This window comes from Pristiophorus japonicus, chromosome 11 (assembly GCF_044704955.1).
Source record: "Pristiophorus japonicus isolate sPriJap1 chromosome 11, sPriJap1.hap1, whole genome shotgun sequence".
Classification (NCBI taxonomy): domain Eukaryota; kingdom Metazoa; phylum Chordata; class Chondrichthyes; family Pristiophoridae; genus Pristiophorus; species Pristiophorus japonicus.
The window spans coordinates 121,949,763-121,974,810 of record NC_091987.1 but is presented as its reverse complement, the minus strand read 5'-3'; the positions used below and the strand labels follow the sequence as shown (position 1 = coordinate 121,974,810).

Genomic DNA, 25,048 nt, shown 5'->3' with positions numbered 1-25,048 from the left:
TCACGCCTCATACCTTCAAAGTTACCCTTCTTTAAGTTCTGGACTATGGTCTCTGAATTAACCGTTTCATTCTCCATCCTAATGCAGAATTCCACCATATTATGGTCACTCTTCCCCAAGGGGCCTCGCACAACGAGATTGCTAATTAATCCTCGCTCATTACACAACACCCAGTCTAAGATGGCCTCCCCCCTAGTTGGTTCCTCGACATATTGGTCTAGAAAACCATCCCTTATGCACTCCAGGAAATCCTCCTCCACCGTATGATAGAGGGAAGGTCATTGATGAAGCAGCTGAAGATGATTGAGCCTAGGACATTGTCCTGAGGAACTCCTGCAGCGATATCCTGGGGCTGAGATAATTGGCCTCCAACAACCACAACCATCTTCATTTGTGCTAGGTATGACTCCAGCAAGTGAAGAGTTTTCCCCCCGATTTCCATTGACTTCAATTTTCCTCGGGCTCTATGATGCCACACTTGGTCCAATGGAGGAGGCTGATATGGATCATCCATTCCGCACTTCTGGCTGAAAATGGTTGCAGCCTTGTCTTGTGAACTCATGTGCTGGCCTCCGCCATCATTGAGGATGGGGATATTTCATGGAGCCTCCTTCTCCCATTAGTTGTTTAATTGTCCACCACCACCATTCACGACTGGATGTGGCAGGACTGCAGAGCTTTGATCTGATCCATTGATTGTGGGATTACTTAGCTCAGTCTATAACATGCTGTTTCCACTGTTTAGCATGAATGCTGTCCTATGTTGCAGCTTCCCCAGGTTGGCACCTCATTTTTAGATATGCCTGACGCTCTTCTACACTCCTCGGTGAACCAGGGTTGGTTCCCTGGCTTGTTGGTAATGGTAGAGTGAGGGATATACTGAGCCATGGGATTACAGATTGTGGTGGAATATAATTCTGCTGCTGCTGATGGCCCACAGCGCCTCATGAATGCTTAGTTTTGAGCTGCTAGATCTGTCCTGAATCCCATTTATCACAGTGGTCGTGCCACACAACACAATGGAGGGTGTCCTCAGTGTGAAGACAGGACTTTGTTTCCACAAGGACTGTGCGGTGGTCACTGCTACCAATGTGCCATGGACGGATGCATCTGCAACAGGTAGATTGGTGAGGATGAGGCCAAACAGGTTGTTCCACCATGTTGGTTCTCTCACCATCTGTCGCAGGTCCATTCTGGCAGCTATGTTCTTCAGGACTCGGCAAGCGCGGTCAATAGTGGTGCTACTGAGGAGCCACTCTTGCTGATGGACATTGAAGTCCCCCATGCAGAGTACATTCTGTGCCCTTGCTACTCTCAGTGCTTCTTCCAAGTAGTGTTCACCATGGAGGAGTACTGATTACCAACTTCCGGCCTCCCTCAGCTGATGAATCAGCAGAAGGTTTCCTTGCCCATGCTTGATCTGAAGCCATGAGACTTCATGGGGTCCGGAGTCAATGTTGAGGACTCCCAGGGTCACTCCCTCCCGACTGTAAATCACTGTGCCGCCATCTCTGGCAGCTCTGTCCTGTTGGTGTGACAGGATACACCCAGGGATGGTGATGGGACATTGGCTGAAAGGTATGATTCTGTGAACATTTGTATGTCAGGCTGTTGCTTGATTAGTCTGTGGGACAGCTCGAAGCGGGTGCTGAGATCAATGTCAGGTGGTCCGTTCGGTTTTATTCTTTTTTTTCTTCGTAGCGGTTTGTTACAACTGAGTGGCTTTCTAGGCCATTTCAGAAGGCAGTTAAGAGTCAACAACATTGCTGTGTGTCTGGAGTCACATATAGGCCAGACCAAGTAAGGACAGCAGATTTCCTTCTCAGAGGACATTAGTGAACCATGGTTTTTATGACAATCCAATAGTTTCATGGTCACCATCACTGATTCCAGATTGATTTAATTAACTGATTTTAAATTCCCCAATCTGGCCTGCTTGGCTGTCGACTCTGGTTTCAGCTTGTGTTTAGCAAAGAAAACACATCTTCCATCTGAGCCAGATCAAAAAAGCAAATCAAATGTAGTTTAAATGTGAAGCGGATTTAAAGAGTAGAGGATAATTGGACCAGGCTGCATAATTCAGTCATTATTTTCATCATTATTTCTACCCTTATTTCACTATTAATCCTTGATGTTTATATCATTATTTATATTTAAATAGAAAAACTTAAAACCACTTGGGAAGCAGAGACATAGAGCTGATTGGAGTGTAGGTGTTTCTCTGCAGTACTGAGTGACGAGCTGAGAGATGTAACACTCAGCCACAACAACATTACCACTGATGGGAAAGTGACAAGTTTGCATAGTAGTTTCCATTCTAAATGCAGCACATAAATTTAGAATAGAAACATAGAAACATAGAAAATAGGTGCAGGAGTAGGCCATTCGGCCCTTCTAGCCTGCACCGCCATTCAATGAGTTCATGGCTGAACATTCAACTTCAGTACCCCATTCCTGCTTTCTCGCCATACCCCTTGATCCCCCTAGCAGTAAGGACCTCATCTAACTCCTTTTTGAATATATTTAGTGAATTGGCCTCAACAACTTTCTGTGGTAGAGAATTCCACAGGTTCACCACTCTCTGGGTGAAGAAGTTCCTCCGCATCTCGGTCCTAAATGGCTTACCCCTTTTCCTTAGACTGTGACCCCTGGTTCTGGACTTCCCCAACATTGGGAACATTCTTCCTGCATCTAACCTGTCTAACCCCGTCAGAATTTTATATGTTTCTATGAGGTCCCCTCTCATTCTTCTGAACTCCAGTGAATACAAGCCCAGTTGATCCAGTCTTTCTTGATAGGTCAGTCCCACCATCCCGGGAATCAGTCTGGTGAACCTTCGCTGCACTCCCTCAATAGCAAGAATGTCCTTCCTCAGGTTAGGAGACCAAAACTGTACACAATACTCCAGGTGTGGCCTCACCAATGCCCTGTACAACTGTAGCAACACCTCCCTGCCCCTGTACTCAAATCCCCTTGCTATGAAGGCCAACATGCCATTTGCTTTCTTAACCGCCTGCTGCACCTGCATGCCAACCTTCAATGACTGATGTACCATGACACCCAGGTCTCTTTGCACCTCCCCTTTTCCTAATCTGTCACCATTCAGATAATAGTCTGTCTCTCTGTTTTTACCACCAAAGTGGATAACCTCACATTTATCCACATTATACTTCATCTGCCATGCATTTGCCCACTCACCTAACCTATCCAAGTCGCTCTGCAGCCTCACAGCATCCTCCTCGCAGCTCACACTGCCACCCAACTTAGTGTCATCCGCAAATTTGGAGATACTACATTTAATCCCCTCATCTAAATCATTAATGTACAGTGTAAACAGCTGGGGCCCCAGCACAGAACCTTGCGGTACCCCACTAGTCACTGCCTGCCATTCTGAAAAGTACCCATTTACTCCTACTCTTTGCTTCCTGTCTGACAACCAGTTCTCAATCCATGTCAGTACACTACCCCCAATCCCATGTGCTCTAACTTTGCACATCAATCTCTTGTGTGGGACCTTGTCGAACGCCTTCTGAAAGTCCAAATATACCACATCAACTGGTTCTCCCTTATCCACTCTACTGGAAACATCCTCAAAAAATTCCAGAAGATTTGTCAAGCATGATTTCCCTTTCACAAATCCATGCTGACTTGGACCTATCATGTCACCTCTTTCCAAATGCACTGCTATGACATCCTTAATAATTGATTCCATCATTTTACCCACTACCGATGTCAGGCTGACCGGTCTATAATTCCCTGTTTTCTCTCTCCCTCCTTTTTTAAAAAGTGGGGTTACATTGGCTACCCTCCACTCCATAGGAACTGATCCAGAGTCAATGGAATGTTGGAAAATGACTGTCAACGCATCCACTATTTCCAAGGCCACCTCCTTAAGTACTCTGGGATGCAGTCCATCAGGCCCTGGGGATTTATCGGCCTTCAATCCCATCAATTTCCCCAACACAATTTCCCGGCTAATAAGGATTTCCCTCAGTTCCTCCTCCTTACTAGACCCCCCGACCCCTTTTATAACCGGAAGGTTGTTCGTGTCCTCCTTCGTGAATACCGAACCAAAGTACTTGTTCAATTGGTCCGCCATTTCTTTGTTCCCCGTTATGACTTCCCCTGATTCTGACTGCAGGGGACCTACGTTTGTCTTTACTAACCTTTTTCTCTTTACATATCTATAGAAACTTTTGCAATCCGTCTTAATGTTCCCTGCAAGCTTCTTCTCATACTCCATTTTCCCTGCCCTAATCAAACCCTTTGTCCTCCTCTGCTGAGTTCTAAATTTCTCCCAGTCCCCAGGTTCGCTGCTATTTCTGGCCAATTTGTATGCCACTTCCTTGGCTTTAATACTATCCCTGATTTCCCTTGATAGCCACGGTTGAGCCACCTTCCCTTTTTTATTTCTATGCCAGACAGGAATGTACAATTGTTGTAGTTCATCCATGCGGTCTCTAAATGTCTGCCATTGCCCATCCACAGTCAACCCCTTAAGTAACATTCGCCAATCCATCGCAGCCAATTCACGCCTCATACCTTCAAAGTTAGCCTTCTTTAAGTTCTGGACCATGGTCCATGGTCTCTGAATTAACTGTTTCATTCTCCATCCTAATGCAGAATTCCACCATATTATGGTCACTCTTCCCCAAGGGGCCTCGCACAACGAGATTGCTAATTAATCCTTTCTCATTACATAACACCCAGTCTAAGATGGCCTCCCCCCTAGTTGGTTCCTCGACATATTGGTCTAAAAAACCATCCCTTAGGAAAGAGTTAACACTGTGACAAAAATTGACAACGTGAACTGAGTTTTTGTACACAGGAAGTGCTGCAGATAGAAGATTTTTTAATACATTACAGATTGTTGCAAATAGGAATCAAGTCACCTATTTGTTTTCACAAATTCATTCACTGAGACCATAAAGGAAGAACAGAATAAATGAAGAATACTGTATTCTAAAAGTTGCATCAGCTCATCTTAGCCGGGGATGGCAGTGGTGCTGCAACTGGTTTTAGCACCTGTGGGTTGTGGTGGAAGAATGTGTATATATGTAGATGTTGGGTGTGAAGCTTGAGCGCCAATGAAGTGAGCTTTAGGCCCTCATTACAGTTTTGGGTCTTTTCTGCCCTTCTGTATGTTCATTGTTCCTGGAATTATTCCTATGCTTCCACATGATTTTGCTTCAGTTCTCCATAAGGAATAAGCATTAGACAATCACATCAGACCTCATTTTAGTTTAAACAACTAGCAATGACTGAGCACTTATATAACAATATATAATCTATATTTACACACATACAGTAAAAGGTCTAGTGGCTAATGCACATCTGTCCCATTTCAGGCATTACATTTTAACAACTCACAACCAAGAGGTTGAGAACCTATCAGTAAAATAGTAGCAAATAGTTACAAAGGGTGGCAACCAAGGAGATACACCACCTACCAATAAACAAATCGGCAGTAAGAAAGTAGCTACCAAAAAAAACAGTTAACAAGGAGGAAAAGGTAAACAAATGAGAGCTGGAAATAATTTTTGAAAATCTTTTTACACATCATCTTGTTTTGTCAGTATCCTGAGTAGAACAGCACTAAAATAAGCTTTGAAACACAATGAACATATTAAAAATTACATAATTCCAACAAAATGATAGAACTTAATCAAGCAGATTCCTTTTCAATGTTTGAAATAGCTTCAGTAATGTTTCCTCCATATAATTAGATACAACAGTGAATACACTTCAAAAGTAATTCATTGGCTGTGTAGAGCTTTGGGATGTCCTAAGATCATGAAAGGCGCTATATAAATGCAAGCCCTTTCTTTACCCTATCTGCTAATGTGCCATAGTAATGGTGAAAATCAGCCAATAAGATTTGGCAATGGGAAGTTGGAAAGGCGGAAAGGCAGTCAAGTTTAGAATTATAATCACCAGGTCAGGAGGGCAATGCTCCCAAAGGATCAGTTAATTACCTCATCTTCTGACACTGAGCTTAAAGAGAATAGGACAAAAAGGATGTTGTCTGTAGTTATAAATGTAATTTGGGAAGTGGATTAGCACATTTAGTGCCATTGCACTGTTATGCTAAAACATCTTATGGTTGTGATGTGCATACATCATCATCATAGGTAGTCCCTCGGAATCGAGGAAGACTTGCTTCCACTCTTAACATGAGTTCTTAGGTGGCAGTACAGTCCAATACGAGAACCACAGTCTCTGTCACAGGTGGGGCAGATAGCCGTTGAGGGAAGGGGTGGGTAGGACTGGTTTGCCGCACGCTCTTTTCGCTGCCTGCGCTTGATTTCTACACGCTCTCGGCGATGAGACTCGAGGTGCATAGCGCCCTCCCGGATGCGCTTCCTCCACTTAGGGCAGTCTTTGGCCAGGATCTCCCAGGTGTCAATGGAGATGTTGCACTTTATCAGGGAGGCTTTGAGGGTGTCCTTGTGACGTTTCCGCTGCCCACGTTTGGCTCGTTTGCCGTGAAGAAGTTCCGAGTAGAGTGCTTGCTTTGGGAGTCTCGTGTCTGGCATGCGAAATATGTGGCCTGCCCAGCAGAGCTGATCAAGTGCGGTCAGTGCTTCGATGCTGTGGATGTTGGCCTGGTCGAGGACGCTAATGTTGGTGCATATGTTCATCCAGGGGATTTGTAGGATCTTGCGGATGGTGGTATTTCTCCAGCGACTTGAGGTGCCTACGGTACATGGTCCATTTTTCTGAGCCATACAGGAGGGCGAGTATTACTACAGCCCTGTAGACCGTGAGCTTGGTGGTAGTTTTGAAGGCCTGGTCTTCACTATTTTCCTCAGGCAGCCGAAGGCTGAACTGGCACACTGGAGTTGGTGTTGGATGGGGTCATTGAAGCCTGCTCTTGTTGATAGGAGGCTCCCGAGATATGGGAAGTGGTCCACGGTGTCCAGGGGCGCGCCGTGGACCACGTACTGTAGCTCGACAACAGAGGTTGGGGTGGTCTTGGACCTGGCCTGGAGATGGCATTAGGTTGAACAGCTTCCCACTGGTTCTATAGTTTAGTTCCACTCCAGCGGGGAGCTCGTCGACTGTGAGGTAGAGCATGGCAGCGAGGAAGATTGAGAAGAGGGTTGGGGCAATAATGCAGCCCTGTTTGATCCCGGTCCAGATGTGGATTGGGTCTGTAATGGATGATGTGCATAACAGTCATGTTGAAATGCTCAAATGTACCATTCAAAGTTTAGTTCTTTCATATAAACTGAAAGTCATGCAGACGGATGGGTGTTTCTTGTAAATGTCATTTGGACCAGTGCAATGTGTATTTCAATGCAATGGCCTGAGTCATCACAGTACTTCAAAATACCCAGCACATCGCAGCATCATGCCACTTTCTGTAACTATTCTGTCTACATACCTGCAGGAGCTCATCCTGATCAAGCCAGTTGAGACACGGCGAGTGTAGGGTGAACTCAGATACAGCTCTTACTTGCTGCATAGGTGGCAGAGGCTCATAGACCTCCTGTCTAGGAGGGATGTTAGCGTAGGAGTGGGTCCCAATGATGTGCAGCAAGGTGCTCTCCAGCTCCTTGCTAGCCAGGAAGTGCGGGTGGCCCATGAGACAGTGCGAGGAGAGAGAGAAGTGTGGACTCCTCTCAAAGCTCTTACGCTTCTCCTTTATTGCCGTCCCCTCAGTCAGAGCCCCAGATGGCTCCTTGGATCGCCAGGGCCGAGACTGCCCCTGCACAGTGTAGGGTGTTTGTTTTGTTCATTCTACTCTGATTCTTAAACCTCGGAACTTATATTGGGAAAGGACAACACGTGGCACAAAATATTAGGCTTAACCCAGTGTTTGTTTTATTATTCAACAAACCGACTAAAAACTACAGGACTAGACTGCTGAGAGAAATTTTACTTTAGACATACAATCACCATTCCTAGCTGTAGCTATTGTAAACATAGAAACATAGAAAATAGGTGCAGGAGTAGGCCATTCAGCCCTTCGAGCCTGCACCACCATTTAATAAGATCATGGCTGATCATTCACCTCAGTAGACCTTTCCTGCTTTCTCTCCATACCCCTTGATTCCTTTAGCCATAAGGGCCATATCTAACTCCCTCTTGAATATATCCAATGAACTGGCATTAACAACTCTCTGCGGCAGGGAATTCCACAGGTTAACAACTCTCTGAGTGAAGAAGATTCTCCTCATCTCAGTCCTAGATGGCTTACCCCTTATCCTTAGATTATGTCCCCTGGTTCTGGACTTCACCAACATCAGGAACATTCTTCCTGCATCTAACCTGTCCAGTCCCGTCAGAATTTTATATGTTTCTATGAGATCCCCTCTCATCCTTCTAAACTCCAGTGAATACAGGCCCAGTCGATCCAGTCTCTCCTCATATGTCAGTCCTTCCATCTCTGGAATCAGTTTGGTGAACCTCCGCTGCACTCCCTCAATAGCAAGAATGTCTTTCCTCAGATTAGGAGACCAAAACTGAACACAATATTCCAGGTGAGGCCTCACTAAGGCCCTGTACAACTGCATTAAGTCCTCCCTGCTCCTATACTCAAATCCCCTAGCTATGAAGACCAACATACCATTTGACTTCTTCACCGCCTGCTGCACCTGCAGGCCAACTTTCAATGACTGATGTACCATGACACCCAGTTCTCATTGCACCTCCCCTTTTCCTAATCTGCCGCCATTCAGATAATATTCTGCCTTCATGTTTTAGCCACTAAACTGGATAACCTCACATTTATGCACATTATACTGCATCTGCCATCCATTTGCTCACTCACCTAACCCGTCCAAGTCACCCTGCAGGCTTTTAGTATCCTCCTCACCGCTCACACCGCCACCCAGCTTAGTGTCATCTGCAAACTTGGAGATATTATGCTCAATTCCCTCATCCAAATCATTAATGTATATTGTAAAGAGCTGAGGTCCCAGCACTGAGTCCTGCGGCACCCCACTAAAGGACCTGTTTATCCCGACTCTCTGCTTCCTTTCTGCCAACCAGTTCTCCATCCACATCAGTACACTACCCCCAATACCATGTGCTTAAATTTTGCACACCAATCTCTCGTGTGAGACCTTGTCAAAAGCCTTTTGAAAGTCCAAATACACCACATCCACTGGTTCTCCCTTGTCCACTCTACCAGTTACATCCTCAAAAAATTCTAGAAGATTTGTCAAGCATGATTTCCCTTTCATAATGACTTGCACCGATCCCGTCACTGCTTTCCAAATGTGCTGCTATTTCATCTTTAATAATTGATTCCAACATTTTCCCCACTACTGATGTCAGGCTAACCGGTCTATAATTACCTGTTTTCTCTCTCCCTCCTTTCTTAAAAAGTGGTGTTACATTAGCTACCCTCCAGTCCATAGGAACTGATCCAGAGTCGATAGATTGTTGGAAAATGATCACCAATGCATCCATTATTTCTAGGGCTACTTCCTTAAGTACTCTGGGATGCAGACTATCAGGCCCCGGGGATTTATCGGCCTTCAATCCCATCAATTTCCCTAACACAATTTCCCACCTAATAAGGATTTCCTTCAGTTCCTCCTTCTCACTAGACCCTCGGTCCCCTAGTATTTCCAGAAGATTACTTCCATCTTCCTTCATGAAGACAGAACCAAAGTATATGTTTAACTCGTCCGCCATTTCTTTGATCCCCATTATAAATTCACCTGAATCTGACTACAAGGGATCTACATTTGTCTTCACTAATTTTTTTCTCTTCACATATCTATAGGAGCTTTTGCAGTCAGTTTTTATGTTGCCAGCAAGCTTCCTCTCATACTCTATTTTCCCCCTCCTAATTAAACCCTTTGTCCTCCTCTGCTGTATTATAAAATTCTCCCAGTCCTCAGGTTTGCTGCATTTTCTGGCCAATTTATATGTCTCTTCCTTGGATTTAACACTATCCTTAATTTCCCTTGTTAGCCATGGTTGAGCCACCTTCCCCATTTTATTTTTACTCCAGACAGGAATGTACAATTGTTGAAGTTCATCCATGTGATCTTTAAATATTTGCCATTGCCTATCCACCGTCAACCTTTTAAGTATCACTCACCAGTCTATTCTAGCCAATTCACGTCTCATACCATCGAAGTTACCTTTCCTTAAGTTCAGGACCCTAGTTTCTGAATTAACTGTGTCGCTCTCAATCTCAATAAAGAATTCTACCATATTATGGTCACTCTTCCGCAAAGGGACTCGCACAACAAGATTGCTAATTAGACCTTTTTCATTACACATCACCCAGTCTAGGATGGCCAGCCCTCTAATTGGTTCCTCAACATATTGGTCTAGAAAACCATCCGCAGTACACTCCAGGAAATCCTCCTCCACTGCATTGGCACCAGTTTGGTTAGTCCAATCAATATGTAGATTAAAGTCGCCCATGATAACTGCTGTACCTTTATTGCACGCATCCCTAATTTCTTGTTTGATGTAGTTTCGTGGTCATTGGTTCCGTGACCAGTTGGTTCTCCTTCTGTCTGTTCTCTGCAGTGCCTGGTCCTTTCGTGTCCTTCTGCCTCTTCCTCCTGTTTTTGTGTTTGTGTTTTCTGCTTACTGTTGCTTCTCCTGTTCTTCTTCCTGCTTCTGCTTAACTTGCTTGTGTGTCTGTCTCCGTATAGTTATATCCAGGTTTTGAATAAGTTTCCCGCTGGGACGAAATTCGATTATTTCCTTATGCTGAATGCTGTTATCCACAAATTTGCACATCGTGGGGATCCTTTGTTGTCTGTTCTTATTACAGATTTGATGTCTCTGGTGGCTGTTTCCCCCACCCTGATCAATCAAGTTCAGAGCCTCACTTAACAACTCCATTGTTGTTATGCATGAAGTCAGTTTTGTTTTATGACCACGGGATGTCCTTAATTGTCCAATTTAATTCCAACGTTTGTATCAATCAATTTTTAGTTCATGGTCTGTGTTTTTCTGAAGGTTAGTAACCTTACAAATATCCCTACTTTTAATGTATCTTATAATAAACTCAGAGACATTATTCTGGGCGGCGTCTTCTTTTTCCACGAGCGTTTTGGGTGATTGCAGCCTTCAGTCAAATCTCCCCATTACATTTCTTTTTACACACAATACCTAATGTTTTTACAACACAACAGTGTTTCTTACAACAAAACCATGTTTGGTCTTATTCTGACTTCGGTTTATACCGTTTTTACAAACACTTCGGCCTGGGTTTACTTTAATAAACCTTCCAGATTTCCTTTTCTCGTCCTTTTCTTTAATTTACAGGACAGAACAAGTAGATACAACACTATTAACAACTGTACAATTACTAATGAGTGTGATACGATTCAAACCCAGGGGGGGATTTCAAAATTGAGTCCCGGATCCCATCGTGGCGAGGCCATCATTTCCTTGATTTCTTCCCTTACTTTATCATTCTCTTGGTGTAACATGTAATAATGCTTGTGGGACAGCTCGATGTTCTTTAATAGTTCAGTCAGATGTTCGGGTAAACATAGAAAATATAGAAACATAGAAAATAGGTGCAGGAGTAGGCCATTCAGTCCTTTGAGCCTGCACTACCATTCAATATGATCATGGCTGATCATGCAACTTCATTCCTACTTTCTCCCCATACCCTTTGATCCCTTTAGCCGTAAGGGCCACATCTAACTCCCTTTTTTAATATATCTAACGAACTGGCCTCAACAACTTTCCGTGGTAGAGAATTCCACAGGTTCACAATTCTGAGTGAAGAAGTTTCTCCTCATCTTGGTCCTAAATGGCGTACCCCTTATCCTTAGACTGTGACTCCTGGTTCTGGACTTCCACAACATCAGGAACATTCTTCCTGCATCTAACCTGTCCAATCCTGTCAAAATTTTATATGTTTCCATGAGATCCCCTCTCATTCTTCTAAATTCCAGTGAATATAAGCCTAGTTGATCCAGTCTTTCTTCATATGTCAGTCCTGCCATCCCGGGAATCAGTCTGGTGAACCTTCGTTGCACTCCCTCAATAGCAAGAATGTCCTTCCTCAGATTAGGAGACCAAAACTGTACACAATATTCAAGGTGTGGCCCTACCAAGGCCCTGTACAACTTCAGTAAGAGCTCCCTGCTCCTATACTCAAATCCTCTTGCTATGAAGGCCAAATGCGGGATATCGTATCCAAAACGAGATATGTATTCCTGGAGGTTCGGTAAAATAACGTTGACTGTGATACTTATGTGTTTGTGGTCTGAAATAGGAATTATCCTTTCTTGTGCTACTTGTGTCTCTACCTGGGGTTTGAAACAAAAGGTAGAATCCCTCACTGGACACCAAGGGCTAGACTTTACAATAGGTGGCCAAGGCCCCAAAAAATGGGTCTTGTTCCAGCGATGTGGGACGTCTCAGCCTTGCTGATCGCTGGTACAAAGCCCATTTTTTTTTGTTGCAATTTTGCACTCGGCCTTAGCCTGGCAAAATCGGATCGACGCTGCTTATGCCATGCCATACTCTCTTCTCATTTGCAGAAGATATCTATCAACCGGGCAGAGCAGAGGAGGACGGGGGGCGGCTCTGTTCAACTACAATCATTGTCGGAAATTGAGGAGCTTGCAGTCGTGCTGGTATTTTTAAGGTCAAAGAAAAGAAAAAGAACACCCATTGTGGTTTTTCTATCAGCCCAATGGGTTAATTCATCAATTCTGATTTTCCCTTTCTGTTACTGAGGGAAAACATCCACTCAAATTCCAAACTTAAAATTTTCTTAAAAATTTTACAAATGCTCAGGATATTTATTCAACTCTTCACAGGGTGTTGCTTTCTGAAGTCTTGTACAGAGTGTTACCTTTTTTCACATTTTAAAAGTTCAACAAACATGCATACTAATGTGTGGTACCATGCATACCAATAGCTTACACATTACAATGGTTCTCTCTTTCATACATAACTGCAGTACACACCCTTTTCTCCACTGGTCACACATTCTTGAATTGGTTAGAAAAATTTTATTTTTAAAATACGAAATATATGTGATTGCCTCATGTCCGGAACTAGAGGTTTTTCACACAATTTAAACCAACCAGAATTCCACTATGGCCATAATAAAAGTATGTTTTTTAACAGGTTAATTAACCTCAATAACTCCAAATTAATTCAAACCAATTTCAAACTAACCAGTGCCAGTTGAAAAAAACTATACAGACACAAACACTTAAAGACAAGTTACAAACCATCCATATGCTTTTAACTTTACCATTCACACTGAAACATCAGGGGTTTTTAGTCCAGCTTTCCTCCACCTGTGCCCAGAACCTGCTGCATTGCGGCCACTAAAATCTGTACTGGGTCGTCGGTTGCCTTCCTGTGGCTCTGTTTTGCCTCAGCGCCCTCATAACCTGGCTTCCCTCCTTTCGGATGCCTACAATCCCTGCTCCAGTCTCCCAACTTCCCACAGTTATAACACTCTTGGGATTGACCCACATTACCTTCCTCTTGTCTCCATTCTTTCTTTTGCCTAACTTTGCCTTTAACTTCGTATACCTTCCCTTTTATAGTTTCTCCTCCCCTTGCCCGGACTTAAAAGCTGGAGTTAATCTTCACAACACCCCTGCCTCTGTATTCTGGAGGTCGTCTGGGTCAAACCACGCTTCGACCTTTGTTCTGAGCCGTGGCAAACTGTTAGCCATTACTGTTGTTCAGCCATGAACTCATTTGTTCAGCCATGAACTAATTGAATGGCGGTGCAGGCTAGAAGGGCCGAATGGCCTACTTCTGCACCTATTTTCTATGTTTCTATTTCTATGTTTCAACCAATGATTTCTGGGTTCCCCTATTAAGTCTGCCCGTACCATATTCTTTCCAGTGGCCCTTAAATAAGTCGGCCACAGTCTATCTGCAAACGTATCGGGCGATTCGTTTACTTGCTGCCTAGTCTGTTCTACCTGCTCGAATGGACCTGCCCTGATTGTACCCTAGCGCTGCCATGATTTCCTCCTTTAAGCCCTGTGGGGTTCTTCCACCTAACTTGATGGCTGTCGACAAGCTCTGATAAAAGCTTCCCCTCCAGCAAGAGCAGTGTTAGCTTCACTTTCTCCTCCTCGCTGCAGTTATTTATACCCCCTATTTGCTCTATTATTAGCAAAATAAACGGAGGCGTCTCCTCCTTGTTTTAACTTTACTACACCCGTCAGCATCTCCTGCAGCCGAAGCAGCGTGTATGGGATCACGTAATCACTCTATAATTGAGCCTGACCACCATTTGGTGGGGGTGGACTGAATTTCTGCTGTCTCAAAGGACACCGGTTTCGGGGGTCCCGGTGCCTCGGGAGCCTGCCGATGCTCGCTATACTTGGGCCCATCTTCTGACTCTTTCCCCTCTGGATCCCACCTTCCTCGCCTGTTCCGGGTGCCATAAGACAAACCATCCCTTTGGCCCGGTCTAACTTTGCCATTCATTTGCGGATCTTTTCCTTACAAGGTCCGTGATCTGTTCTCTCGTAACCCTGTATCTGTGCTACCTGATAGGCTATCTTGATTCTCGTGAGCTGTTCCTCTGCCTCTTTGGTTTTTCTAAGTGCCTTTCACTTTGTTCAATGTACCTGGCACTGTAAATACTCCAAATGATTCCGTGCCATTTCTTCCTTCCTACCCTGGTCCTGCCTTTTTTTCTCGGAACTGGCTACCTCGTCTTTTAACCTTTTATTCTCTTCCTCCAGCTTTTCTACTGTTCTCTTAACAGTTGTACCTGCTTTTGCAGGCACATGAGCCAAAACCGCCTTCTCTTTTGACCCTTTGTGGTTGCTACTGACTGTCCACTCTGCCGCTTTTTCCTGTGGATCCCCAGAGTGCAGCATTTCCTGTGCCCATGGCTCTGAAATGTTCAATTTGTTGCATATATATGCAGGTACCTTAGCCTCCATGGACTTTCTACGATTGCTCTTAACCGTGGGTTCTACCGAGTTTTGCTGCGGTGAGTCCATTTCCAGTGCCTCTGGCTGAGAAATTCTCCCCGACTACCTTGGTCTCCCCTAAGACCACCTCACAGTGACCTGCGGTTCCTGTTGCTCAGGCTTCTCTTTGGCTACCCTATTTGACGCGAGACTATTCCAGTCTGTCAGAGACTGTTTCTCTCCTGGACCCTGTCGCCTTTGAGATCACCCTTGATATCACCCAGAGATCCCTGTTTGCAGACTACCCGCGACTACCTTTTGGCTTCTCTCCATGACTACTCCAGTCAAATGGGATTACTCCAGCCTATCCGAGACTGTTTCCTTCATCTGGCTGCCCTGGCTGTCCGTGAGATTACTATGATCTCCCTGAGACCCCTGCGCAGACTACCTGCGACTTCTTTTCTCTGTGGCTGCCCTAGTCAGCCCGGGATTACTCCAGCCTACCCAAGACTGTTTCCTTCCTCTGCTATCTGCCCGAGCTGCACCTGAGAAGATAATTTTTCGACTACCTTAGCCAACCTTAGACTTAACCAAGTCTCCCTCGGGATTCTTGCCCTGGTTTTGTGTCCACGATTCTATTCCAATGCCGAGGTCCTGCCATTGTCACCAATTCTGTAGGGCGTTTGTTTTGTTCATTCTATTTTGATTCTTAGACCTCGGAACTTATCATGGGAAAGGACAACACGTGGTACAAAATTTTAGGCTTAACCCAGTGTTCGTTTTATTACGCAACATAAACTGACTAAAAACTACAGGACTAGTCTGCTAAGAGAAATTTGACTTTAGACATACAATCACCATTCCTGGCTTTAGCTATTGTAGGTTTGTGGTCATTGGTTCCGTGACCCGTTAGTTCTCCTTCTGTCCATTCTCTGCAGTGCCTGGTCCTTTCGTGTCCTTCTGTCTCTTCCTCCTGCTTTTGTGTTTTTTCCTGTGTTCTCTGCTTGCTGTTACTGTCTCTTCCTCCTGCTTCTGCTTAACTTGCTTGTGTGTCTGTGTCCATATATTTATATCCAGGTTTTGAATAAGTTTCCCGCTGGAACAAAATTTGATTATTTCCTAATGCCGAATGCTGTTATCCACAAATTTGCACTTTGTGGGGGTCCTATGTTGTCTGCTCTTATTACAGACTCGATGTCTCCAGTGGCTGTTTTCCCCACCCTGGTCAATCAAGTTCAGGGCGTTATGTAAAAACTCCATTGCTGTTATGCATGAAGTTAGTTTTGGTTCCTGACTACAGGATTTCCTTAATTGTGCAGTTTAATTCCAAAGCTTGTACCAATCAATTTTTAGTTCATAGTCTGTGCCTTTCTGAAGATTAGTAACCTTACAACAGTTGCAGGAGGAGCAGACTTTGGTGAGGCCATCACAGGCTCAAAAACCCAGAGGACATCTGCCAAGCGTGTTATATATGTAAACTTGTATATACTCTGTACAGCCACCAGAGGGCTCATCCACTGGAGTCCCAAGGGATCCCATAATCCCTTGGAAGCACAGGTATTTAAGGAGGCCTCACAGGTTGGAGAGGCACTCTGGAGATCTGCAATAAAAGACTACGGTCACACTTTACTTTGAGCTCACAGAATTCAGTCTGACTCTTTCTTCAAACATAACAACTGGCGGCGAGATACAGATAGCGAACCCAACGATGCAGAGAACAGTGGGCATCCTGGAGAAATTCTCAGAGGAAGATGATTGGGAAACCTTTGTGGAGCAATTCGACTAATACTTCATAGCCAACGAGCTGGATGGAGAAGTGAACACTGCCAAACGAAGGGCGATTCTCCTCACCTGTAGGGTCTGTGGGGCACCAACGTATGGCCTCATGAAAAATCTGCTTGCTCCAGCAAAATCATACGATGATTTGTGCACACTGGTCCAGGAGCATTTGAACCCGAAGGAAAGCGTTCTGATGGCGAGGTACCGGTTCTACACCTACAAAAGGTCTGAAGGCCAGGAAGTGGAGAGTTATGTCGCTGAGCTAAGACGCCTTGCAGGACATTACGAATTTGAAAGACATTTAGAGCACACGCTCAGAGACTTTTTCATACTTAGCATTGGCCACGAAACGATACTTCGCAAACTTTTGACTGTAGAGACCCCAACCCTGAGTAAGGCCATAGCAATAGCCCAGGTGTTCATTGCCACCAGTGACAATACTAAGCAGATCTCTCAGCACACGAGTGCTGCTACAAGTACTGTGAACAAAGTGATGCTGTTTTCAAATCGCAACGTACAGAGCAGGTCACACATGCCTGCAGCTGCACGTCCGCAGATGTCTCAGAGTCCATCATCAAGGGTGATGAATGCAAGGCCATTTCCATTCATGCCGCTTCAAAGGGTACATTTGCAAGGGCGGTGGAACAATGGGACACCTCCAACGTATGTGCAGGCGAGCTGCAATTCCTATTAATCCTGCAAACCACCATGTTGCAGAAGAGGACAGATCCACGATGGATCATGATGAACCAGAGCCTCAGACGGAGGAGGCAGAGGTACATGGGGTGCACGCATTTACCACAAAGTGTCCCCCGATAGTGCTGAATGTTGAACTAAATGGACTCCCGGTGTCAATGGTGCTGGACACGGCTGCGAGCCAGTCTATCATGAGCAAAAAGACTTTCGAAAAATTATGGTGCAGCAAGGCCTCAAGGCCAGTCTTAACTCCAATTCGAATGAAACGAAGAACTTATATTAAGGAACTGATTCCTGTAATTGGCAGTGGTATTGTAAAGGTCTCCTACGATGGAGCAGTGCACAAGCTACCATGCTGGGTGGTACCGGGCGATGGTCCCACACTGCTTGGCAGGAGCTGGCTGGGAAAGATATGCTGGAACTGGGACAATGTCCGAGCGCTATTGCCCGCTGATTAAACTTCGTGTGCCCAGGTCTTAAACAAGTTCCCTTCGCTGTTCGAACCAGGCATCGGGAAATTCCAAGGAGCAAAAGTGCAGATCCACCTAATTCCGAGGGCGTGACTCATCCATCACAAGGCAAGAGCAGTACTGTACATGATGAGAGAGAGGGTGGAGATCGAGCTAGACCGGCTGCAACGAGAGGGCATCATTTCACCGATCGAATTCAACGAGTGGGCCAGCCCAATCGTCCCAGTCCTCAAGGGAGATGGCACCGTCAGAATCTGTGGCGATTACAAAGTAACTATCAATCATTTCTCCCTGCAGGACCAGTACCCACTACCAAAGGCCAACGGCCCCTTTGCAACGCTGGCGGAGGAAAGACGTTCATGAAGCTGGACTTGACCTCGGTCTACATGATGCAGGAGCTGAAGGAATCATTGAAGGGTCTCACCTGCATCAGCACGCACAAAGGTCTCTTTATTTATAATAGATGCCCGTTTGGAATTTGATCAGCGGCGGCGATATTCCAGAGAAACATCGAAAGCTTACTGAAGTCGGTCCCGCGCACGGTGGTCTTCCAGGACGACATCTTGGTTACAGGTCGGGACACAGTCGAGCATGTGCAGAACCTGGAGGAGGTTCTTAGTCGACTCAACCGCGTGGGGCTCAGTTTAAAACGCTCGGTGTGTTTCCTGGCGCCTGAAGTTGAGTTCCTGTGGAGAAGAATCGCGGTGGACGGCATCAGGCCCACCGATTCGAAGACTGAGGCAATCGAGAATGCACCGAGGCCTAAGAACGTGATGGAGCTGCGGTCGTTTCTTGGACTCCTGAACTACTTTGGTAATTTCTTACCGGGTCTCAGCACACTGTTAGATCCACTGCACGCCTTACTGCATAAAGGGGACAAATGGGTATGGGGCAAAAGCCAAGAAAATGCCTTTTTAAAAGCTAGAAAAGTGTTATGCTCAAACAAATTGCTTGTGTTGTATGATCCATGTAAGTGTTTGGTACCAGCATGTGATGCGTCGTCATATGGCATTGGGTGTGTATTGCAACAAGCTAATGATTTCGGTAAACTACAACCGGTTGCTTATGCATCCAGGAGTCTGTCTAAGGCTGAGAGAGCCTACAGCATGATTGAGAAAGAAGCGTTAGCGTGTGTCTATGGGGTAAAGAAAATGCATCAATATCTGTTTGGACTAAAATTTGAATTGGAAACTGACCATAAGCCACTTAGATCCTCGTTTTCCGAGAGTAAGGGGATAAATACTAAAGCATCGGCCCGCAGCCAGAGATGGACGCCCACGTTGTCTGCATACAACTACACCATCCGCCACAGGCCAGGCACAGAAAACTGTGCCGATGCTCTTAGTAGGCTACCACTGCCTACCACGGGGGTGGAAATGGCACAGGCCGCAGATTTAGTCATGATTATGGAAGCATTTGAGAGTGAGCAATCACCCATCACAGCCCAACAGATTAAAACCTGGATGAGCCAGGATCCCTTATTGTCCCAAGTTTAAAAACTGTGTGCTTCACAGGCGCTGGTCCAGTGTCCCGGGGGAAATGCAGGAAGAGATAAAGCCGTTCCAGCGGCGCAAAGGTGAAATGTCTATACAGGCAGACTGCCTTCTGTGGGGTAATCGGCTAGTGGTTCCCAAGAAGCGCAGAGACACCTTCATCAGTGATCTCCACAGTACCCACCCAGGCATTGTAATGATGAAAGCGATAGCCAGATCCCACGTGTGGTGGCCCGGTATCGATACGGACTTAGAGTCCTGTATGCCACAGTTGTAATTCATGCTCGCAGCTGAGCAATGTACCCAGGGAGGCACCACTAAGTTTATGGTCTTGGCCCTCCAAATCATGGTCTAGGGTCCATGTCGACTATGCAGGCCCGTTCTTGGGCAAAATGTTCCTTGAGGTTGTAGATGTGTACTCCAAATGGATTGAATGTGAGATAATGTCGGCAAGCATGTCCGCTGCTACCACTGAAAGCCTGCAGGCCATGTTTGCCACGCACGGCCTGCCCAATGTCCTGGTGAGCGACAACGGGCCATGTTTTACCAGTGCTGAGTTCAAAGAATTCATGACCCGCAACGGGATCAAACATGTTACATCTGCCCCGTTTAAACCAGCATCCAATGGTCAGGAAGAGAGAGCAGTGCAAGCCATCAAGCAGGGCTTGAAGAGGGTTACGGAAGGCTCATTGCAGACTTGCCTATCCTGAGTCCTGCTTAGCTACCGCACGAGACCCCACTCGCTCACTGCGATTCTACCTGCTGAACTGCTCATGAAAAGAGCACTTAAGACAAGGCTCTCGTTAGGTCACCCTGATCTACATGAACAGGTAGAGAGCAGGCAGCTTCAACAAAGTCAATATCATGATAGTGCAAATGTGTCATGCGAGATTGAAATCAATGATCCTGTATTTGCATTGAATTATGGACAAGGTCCCAAGTGGCTTCCTGACACTGTTGTGGCCAAAGAGGGGAGCAGGGTGTTTCGGGTCAAACTCATTCATCGGAAACACTTGGACCAAATCAAACTCAGATTCACGGACTATCCTTGGCAATCCACTTTGGACCCTACCTTCTTTGACCCCCCTACATACACAGCAGTGGCAACCGACACCACGGTTGGCCACGAAGCAGAACCCATCATGCACAGCAGCCCAGCAGAACTCACCACACCAGGCAGCCCAGCAAGGCCAGCTGCACAGCAGCCTACAGCAGACAATTCACCAATATCAGCATTTAGCCCGAGACGATCAACCAGGGCAAAAAGGGCCCCAGATCGACTCACCTTGTAAATAGTTACACTGTTGACTTTTGTGGGGGGGGGGGGGGGGTGTTGTTATATATGTAAACTTGTATACACTCTATACAGCCACCAGATGGCTCATCCCCTGGAGTCCCAAGGGATCCCATAATCCCTTGGGAGCACAGGTATTTAAGGAGGCTTCGCAGGTTGGAGAGGCACTCTGGAACCTGCAATAAAAGACTAAGGTCACACCTTACTTTGAGCTCACAGAATTCAGTCCGACTCTTTCTTCATACATAACAGAGTGTCTAGGCAGTCGCAGCAGGGAAGTGAGGAGGCTGCCTCAACTTGTGCTGAAGCTGCAGGGGTAGAACCTCATAGAAGCATGCAGAAGAGAAAGATGACACACAAGTACATTTACAAGGGTAACCACTTCGGTGTTTTAGTTAATGTTTCCGTTAATGTATTATTAACCATTAAAATCTTTATGTTCACCACTTTCCCGTCTTGGACACATTTGTGTACACCTTTGGAAGTGGCTTAGTGAATTGCACTGAATGGTGAGATATAACAGCAATGGTGGTCAGTGTGAAAGGAATGGCTTGGCTATTGTAGGGATCCTTTATGGTGTTTCTGTGGCAGCCATATGGGTGTACTGTGTAAAGTTAGGTAAATCTGGACATGGTGAGGCCATCCCTGGCCTCCCAGGCAGCAGTGTGCTTGGGTGCAGATGCTTTCTGTTCTGTGCAGCATCAGGTGGTTACGGAGAAGGTTGGTGGTGGTGCTGCGGGTGTTGGGGCTCATCGTAGTCCGATTCTGAGGACCAAGGTGAGGCAGTATAAATGGCACCCATGCTAATGGAATAGATGGCAGGTCAAGTAGAGATGACAGAACCAATTTGTCAATGGTGAGAGAGGTTCTTCCAATGAGGTGACAGTGGATGGAGACTTTGCTGGAAACACTTGCAGCCTGCAGAAAATTAAATCTATGCTGGCAACGTAGTCAGCAACAGCTTCTGTCTGAGGAAAGTGATCAGCGGTGAGGTTGGAGCTTTTATATTACATTTGATCCACTCAACTCCTGCCTCAGATAAACAAACGTGGTTCCCGAGCTGCGTGAATCCTGTGGCCGTGCAGGGAAATTTGAAAGGTAGGGGGAAAAAGGCTCTTGCGTCTGACAACAAGCTGATAATGATTTCAATTAGGTCGCTGCCACACTGGCAAATGCGCCCGAGGGAAAGGCATGTGGGGGCAGGACGATGATGGGTACTCAATCCACTCCGACTTTTTTCAAATTTTGTACCTGACACGCATCCAATTGTGTCTATATGGACCCCAGGAAATTCCGGCCATGGATCAAATGGAATCCTTTTGTGCTATAAATTAGTTCTATGAGACATAAAGTCAATGAAGTCAGTGAGCAAGACTTAGTGTGGGACAGAATACAGGCAACGGAGTTTTAGATGAGTGGAGATTGTGTGGGATGGAACTTAAGATTGGAGATGACAAAAACATAGATAAGGGTGTCAGCAGCAGTGGGGCTGAGTTAAACGCATGGATGGTGAATGTTGCGGATGTGGACGTAAGCAGTCTTGGTGGTGGATACAATGTGGGATTTGAAGCTAAGATCCTGGTCAAGCAAGACACTAAGATTATGCAGCATTTGATCAGCCTGAGAAAGCAGGCAGGATGAGTCAGGGTAGGTTCTGGATATAATGGGTTTGGCCTTCCCACAGTTTAGTAGAAGAAAATGTCTCATTCACACCTTGATTTGAGAGAAGCATTCTGACAATACAGCAGTGCTTATAGAGTTGAGGTGGCAGTGGAGAGGTAGAACTATGCCTACAAATAATGTCTCCAAAAGACAATATGTAAACAATGAAAAGGAGGGATTAAGAATGGAATCTTGGGGTACCCTGAAGGTAACTATGCAATCAAAAATGTGTCATATAGAGTTTCACCGGGTGAATGTCCTAACAGTTCATGGCATAGCTTATTAGAGTACAAATGCATTGTACCATGATACAAGGGTTCAGTCTTGGCTCAGCAGGTTCGAGGCCCAACAGGGACTTGAGCACATAATCCAGGCTGAGACTTGAGTATAGTTCTGAGGGAGTGCTGCACTGTCAGAAGTGCCGTCTTTCAGATCAGACGTTAAACCGAGGTCCCATCTTCCCTCTCAGGTGGACACAAAAGATCCCATGGCAGTACCTTGAAGAGCAGCAGGAGAGTTCTGCCAGTGACCTGGCCAATATTTATCTCTCAACCAACACTAACAAATGATTATATGGGCATTATCTCATTGCTGATTGTGGTAGCTTGCTGTGCGCAAATTCACTGCTGCATTTTCATAGTTCAACAGTGTCTACGCTTCAAAAATACTTCATTGACTGTAAAACGCTCTGGGACGTCCTTGGGGTGTGAAAGGCGCTGTATAAATGCAAGTTATTTCTTCTTTTACACTCCAATCTAAATATTTTGTTCGCCACAAAACAGCTTTGTGTGTGTTTCATAAAAATAATGAACAAATAAAAAGAAAATAAGATGACAAGCAGTTAAGAAGCGATAAGGGTTAAGATTCTTACAAAATACGCTGACGTGGAGAATTAAGATAATCCTCTGGTATCTACAGCAGTTACTCAAGTTGCTGAGTGCATAATCTTGAAAAGATGAAGGGAGAAAACATCCTGTTTTCTATTCTGTTCTTATTTGAAGGTATGTTAAGCATTTTTTGGTGGGATAAGGAGCATCAAAATTGTCAAAAAAATCAAAACTACTAAATAATTTTTCTCTAGTATATTTTTGTCACGTAAATGAGAACGTCTCATGACCTTCTTTGAGTTTCTTTAAAGATGTGTGTTAATACCTCAGTGATTGTATAATTCCAGGATTCTGTGTTGAAGATATGTACAAGTTCCCATTAGTGGGATAGACACTTGTACAATAGTATTAATAGAGCAGTTAAATGTCTGATTTATTTGTATCATTTATAAAATATGAAATAAAATTGTGTTTGTGGTGTTTGAGAAAATAACTTGTCTTCTTTCTCTCTATCTTTTTCAAATTCTTCTTATAATCCATTTGGAAAAGATTTTACATCTCTATCTGCTACCGAGGTATGGAAGCTCAGTGTAGTGGCCGATACTGTTAAAGTATTGTTCTAGCTGTTCAAATGTTTTCAATCTGACCTTTGTTTGTGTAGATATTAGATTTGGATAAAGGCTATACTAAGATAATATTGTTTAACCTTTGCTCATTACGTCCTAAGGATAGATAGACCAATTAGATAATCATTTAAAATGGTGTAAATAAACTACAATTTAATATAAATTAAAAGACACTTCAAATTCTGGACCAATTGATAACTGATAACAATAGTAAGTAACTGTAATCAACCATTATATCCCCATACCACCATTAAGTTCATATAGATAAAGTAAAACATCCATGCACTGTATGGGTTGTGGGATAAAGAGAAACATTTTAAAAGGGTATATCAACAACAGGGGAGTTATCACCGGTATCATGGCCAATATTTATCCCTCAATCAACATAATAGAAACAGATTATCTGGTCGTTATCACATTGATATTTGTGCGCAAATTGGCTGCCGCATTTCCTACATTATACCAGTGACTACACTCTAAAAGTACTTAATTGGCTGTAAAGCGCTTTGAGAGGTCCGTTGATCGTGAAAGGCGCTATTTCTTTTTCTTTTTATTCCCCCCACCGCCGCCCCCCCCCCCCCCCCCACCTCTCCCTCTATACTCTACATTTTGTCTTATAAGAAATAGGAGCAGGAGTTGGCCCTTTGGCCACTCGAGCCTGCTCCACCATTTAATACAATCAAGGCTGATCTGATCATGGACTCAGCTCCACTTCCCCGCCCGCCCCCCATAACCCCTTATCGTTTAAGAAACTATCTATTTCTGTCTTCAATTTATTCAATATCCCAGTTTCCACAGCTCTCTGAGGCAGTGAATTCCACAGATTTACAACCCTCTCAGAGAAGAAATTTTTCCTCATCTTTGTTTTAAATGGGCGGTCCCTTATTTTAAGATCATGCCCTCTAGTTCTAGTCTCCCCCATCAGTGGAAACATTCTCTCTGCATCCACCTTGTCAAGCCCCCTCATAATCTTATATGTTTCGATAAGATCACCTCTCATTCTTCTGAATTCCAATGGGTAGAGGCACAACCTACTCTACCTTTTCTCATAAGTCAACTCCCTCATCCCCGGAATCAACCTAGTGAATCTTCTCTGAACTGCCTCCAAAGCAAGTATATCCTTTCGTAAATATGGAAACCAAAACTGCACGCAGTATTCCAGGTGTGGCCTCACCAATACCTTATATAGCTGTAGCAAGACATCCCTGCTTTTATACTCCATCCCCTTTGCAATAAAGGCCAAGATACCCTTGGCCTTCCTGATCATTTGCTATACCTGCATACTATCCTTTTGTGTTTCATGCACAAGTCCCGCTGTACTGTGGCACTTTGCAATCTTTCTCCATTTAAATACTAACTTG

At 44.8% G+C, this 25,048-nt stretch overlaps 1 protein-coding gene across 1 annotated transcript in view; it reads left to right on the top strand.

The window, feature by feature from the left end:
• The window catches only part of rs1a (retinoschisin 1a), a 170,453-nt gene that overhangs the window by 113,834 nt on the left and 31,571 nt on the right, over positions 1-25,048 (top strand). Inside the window, exon 2 of the mRNA XM_070892741.1 lies at positions 23,611-23,636. Coding sequence (XP_070748842.1) covers positions 23,611-23,636 — 26 coding nt within the window. The remainder of the gene's footprint in view (positions 1-23,610; positions 23,637-25,048) is intronic.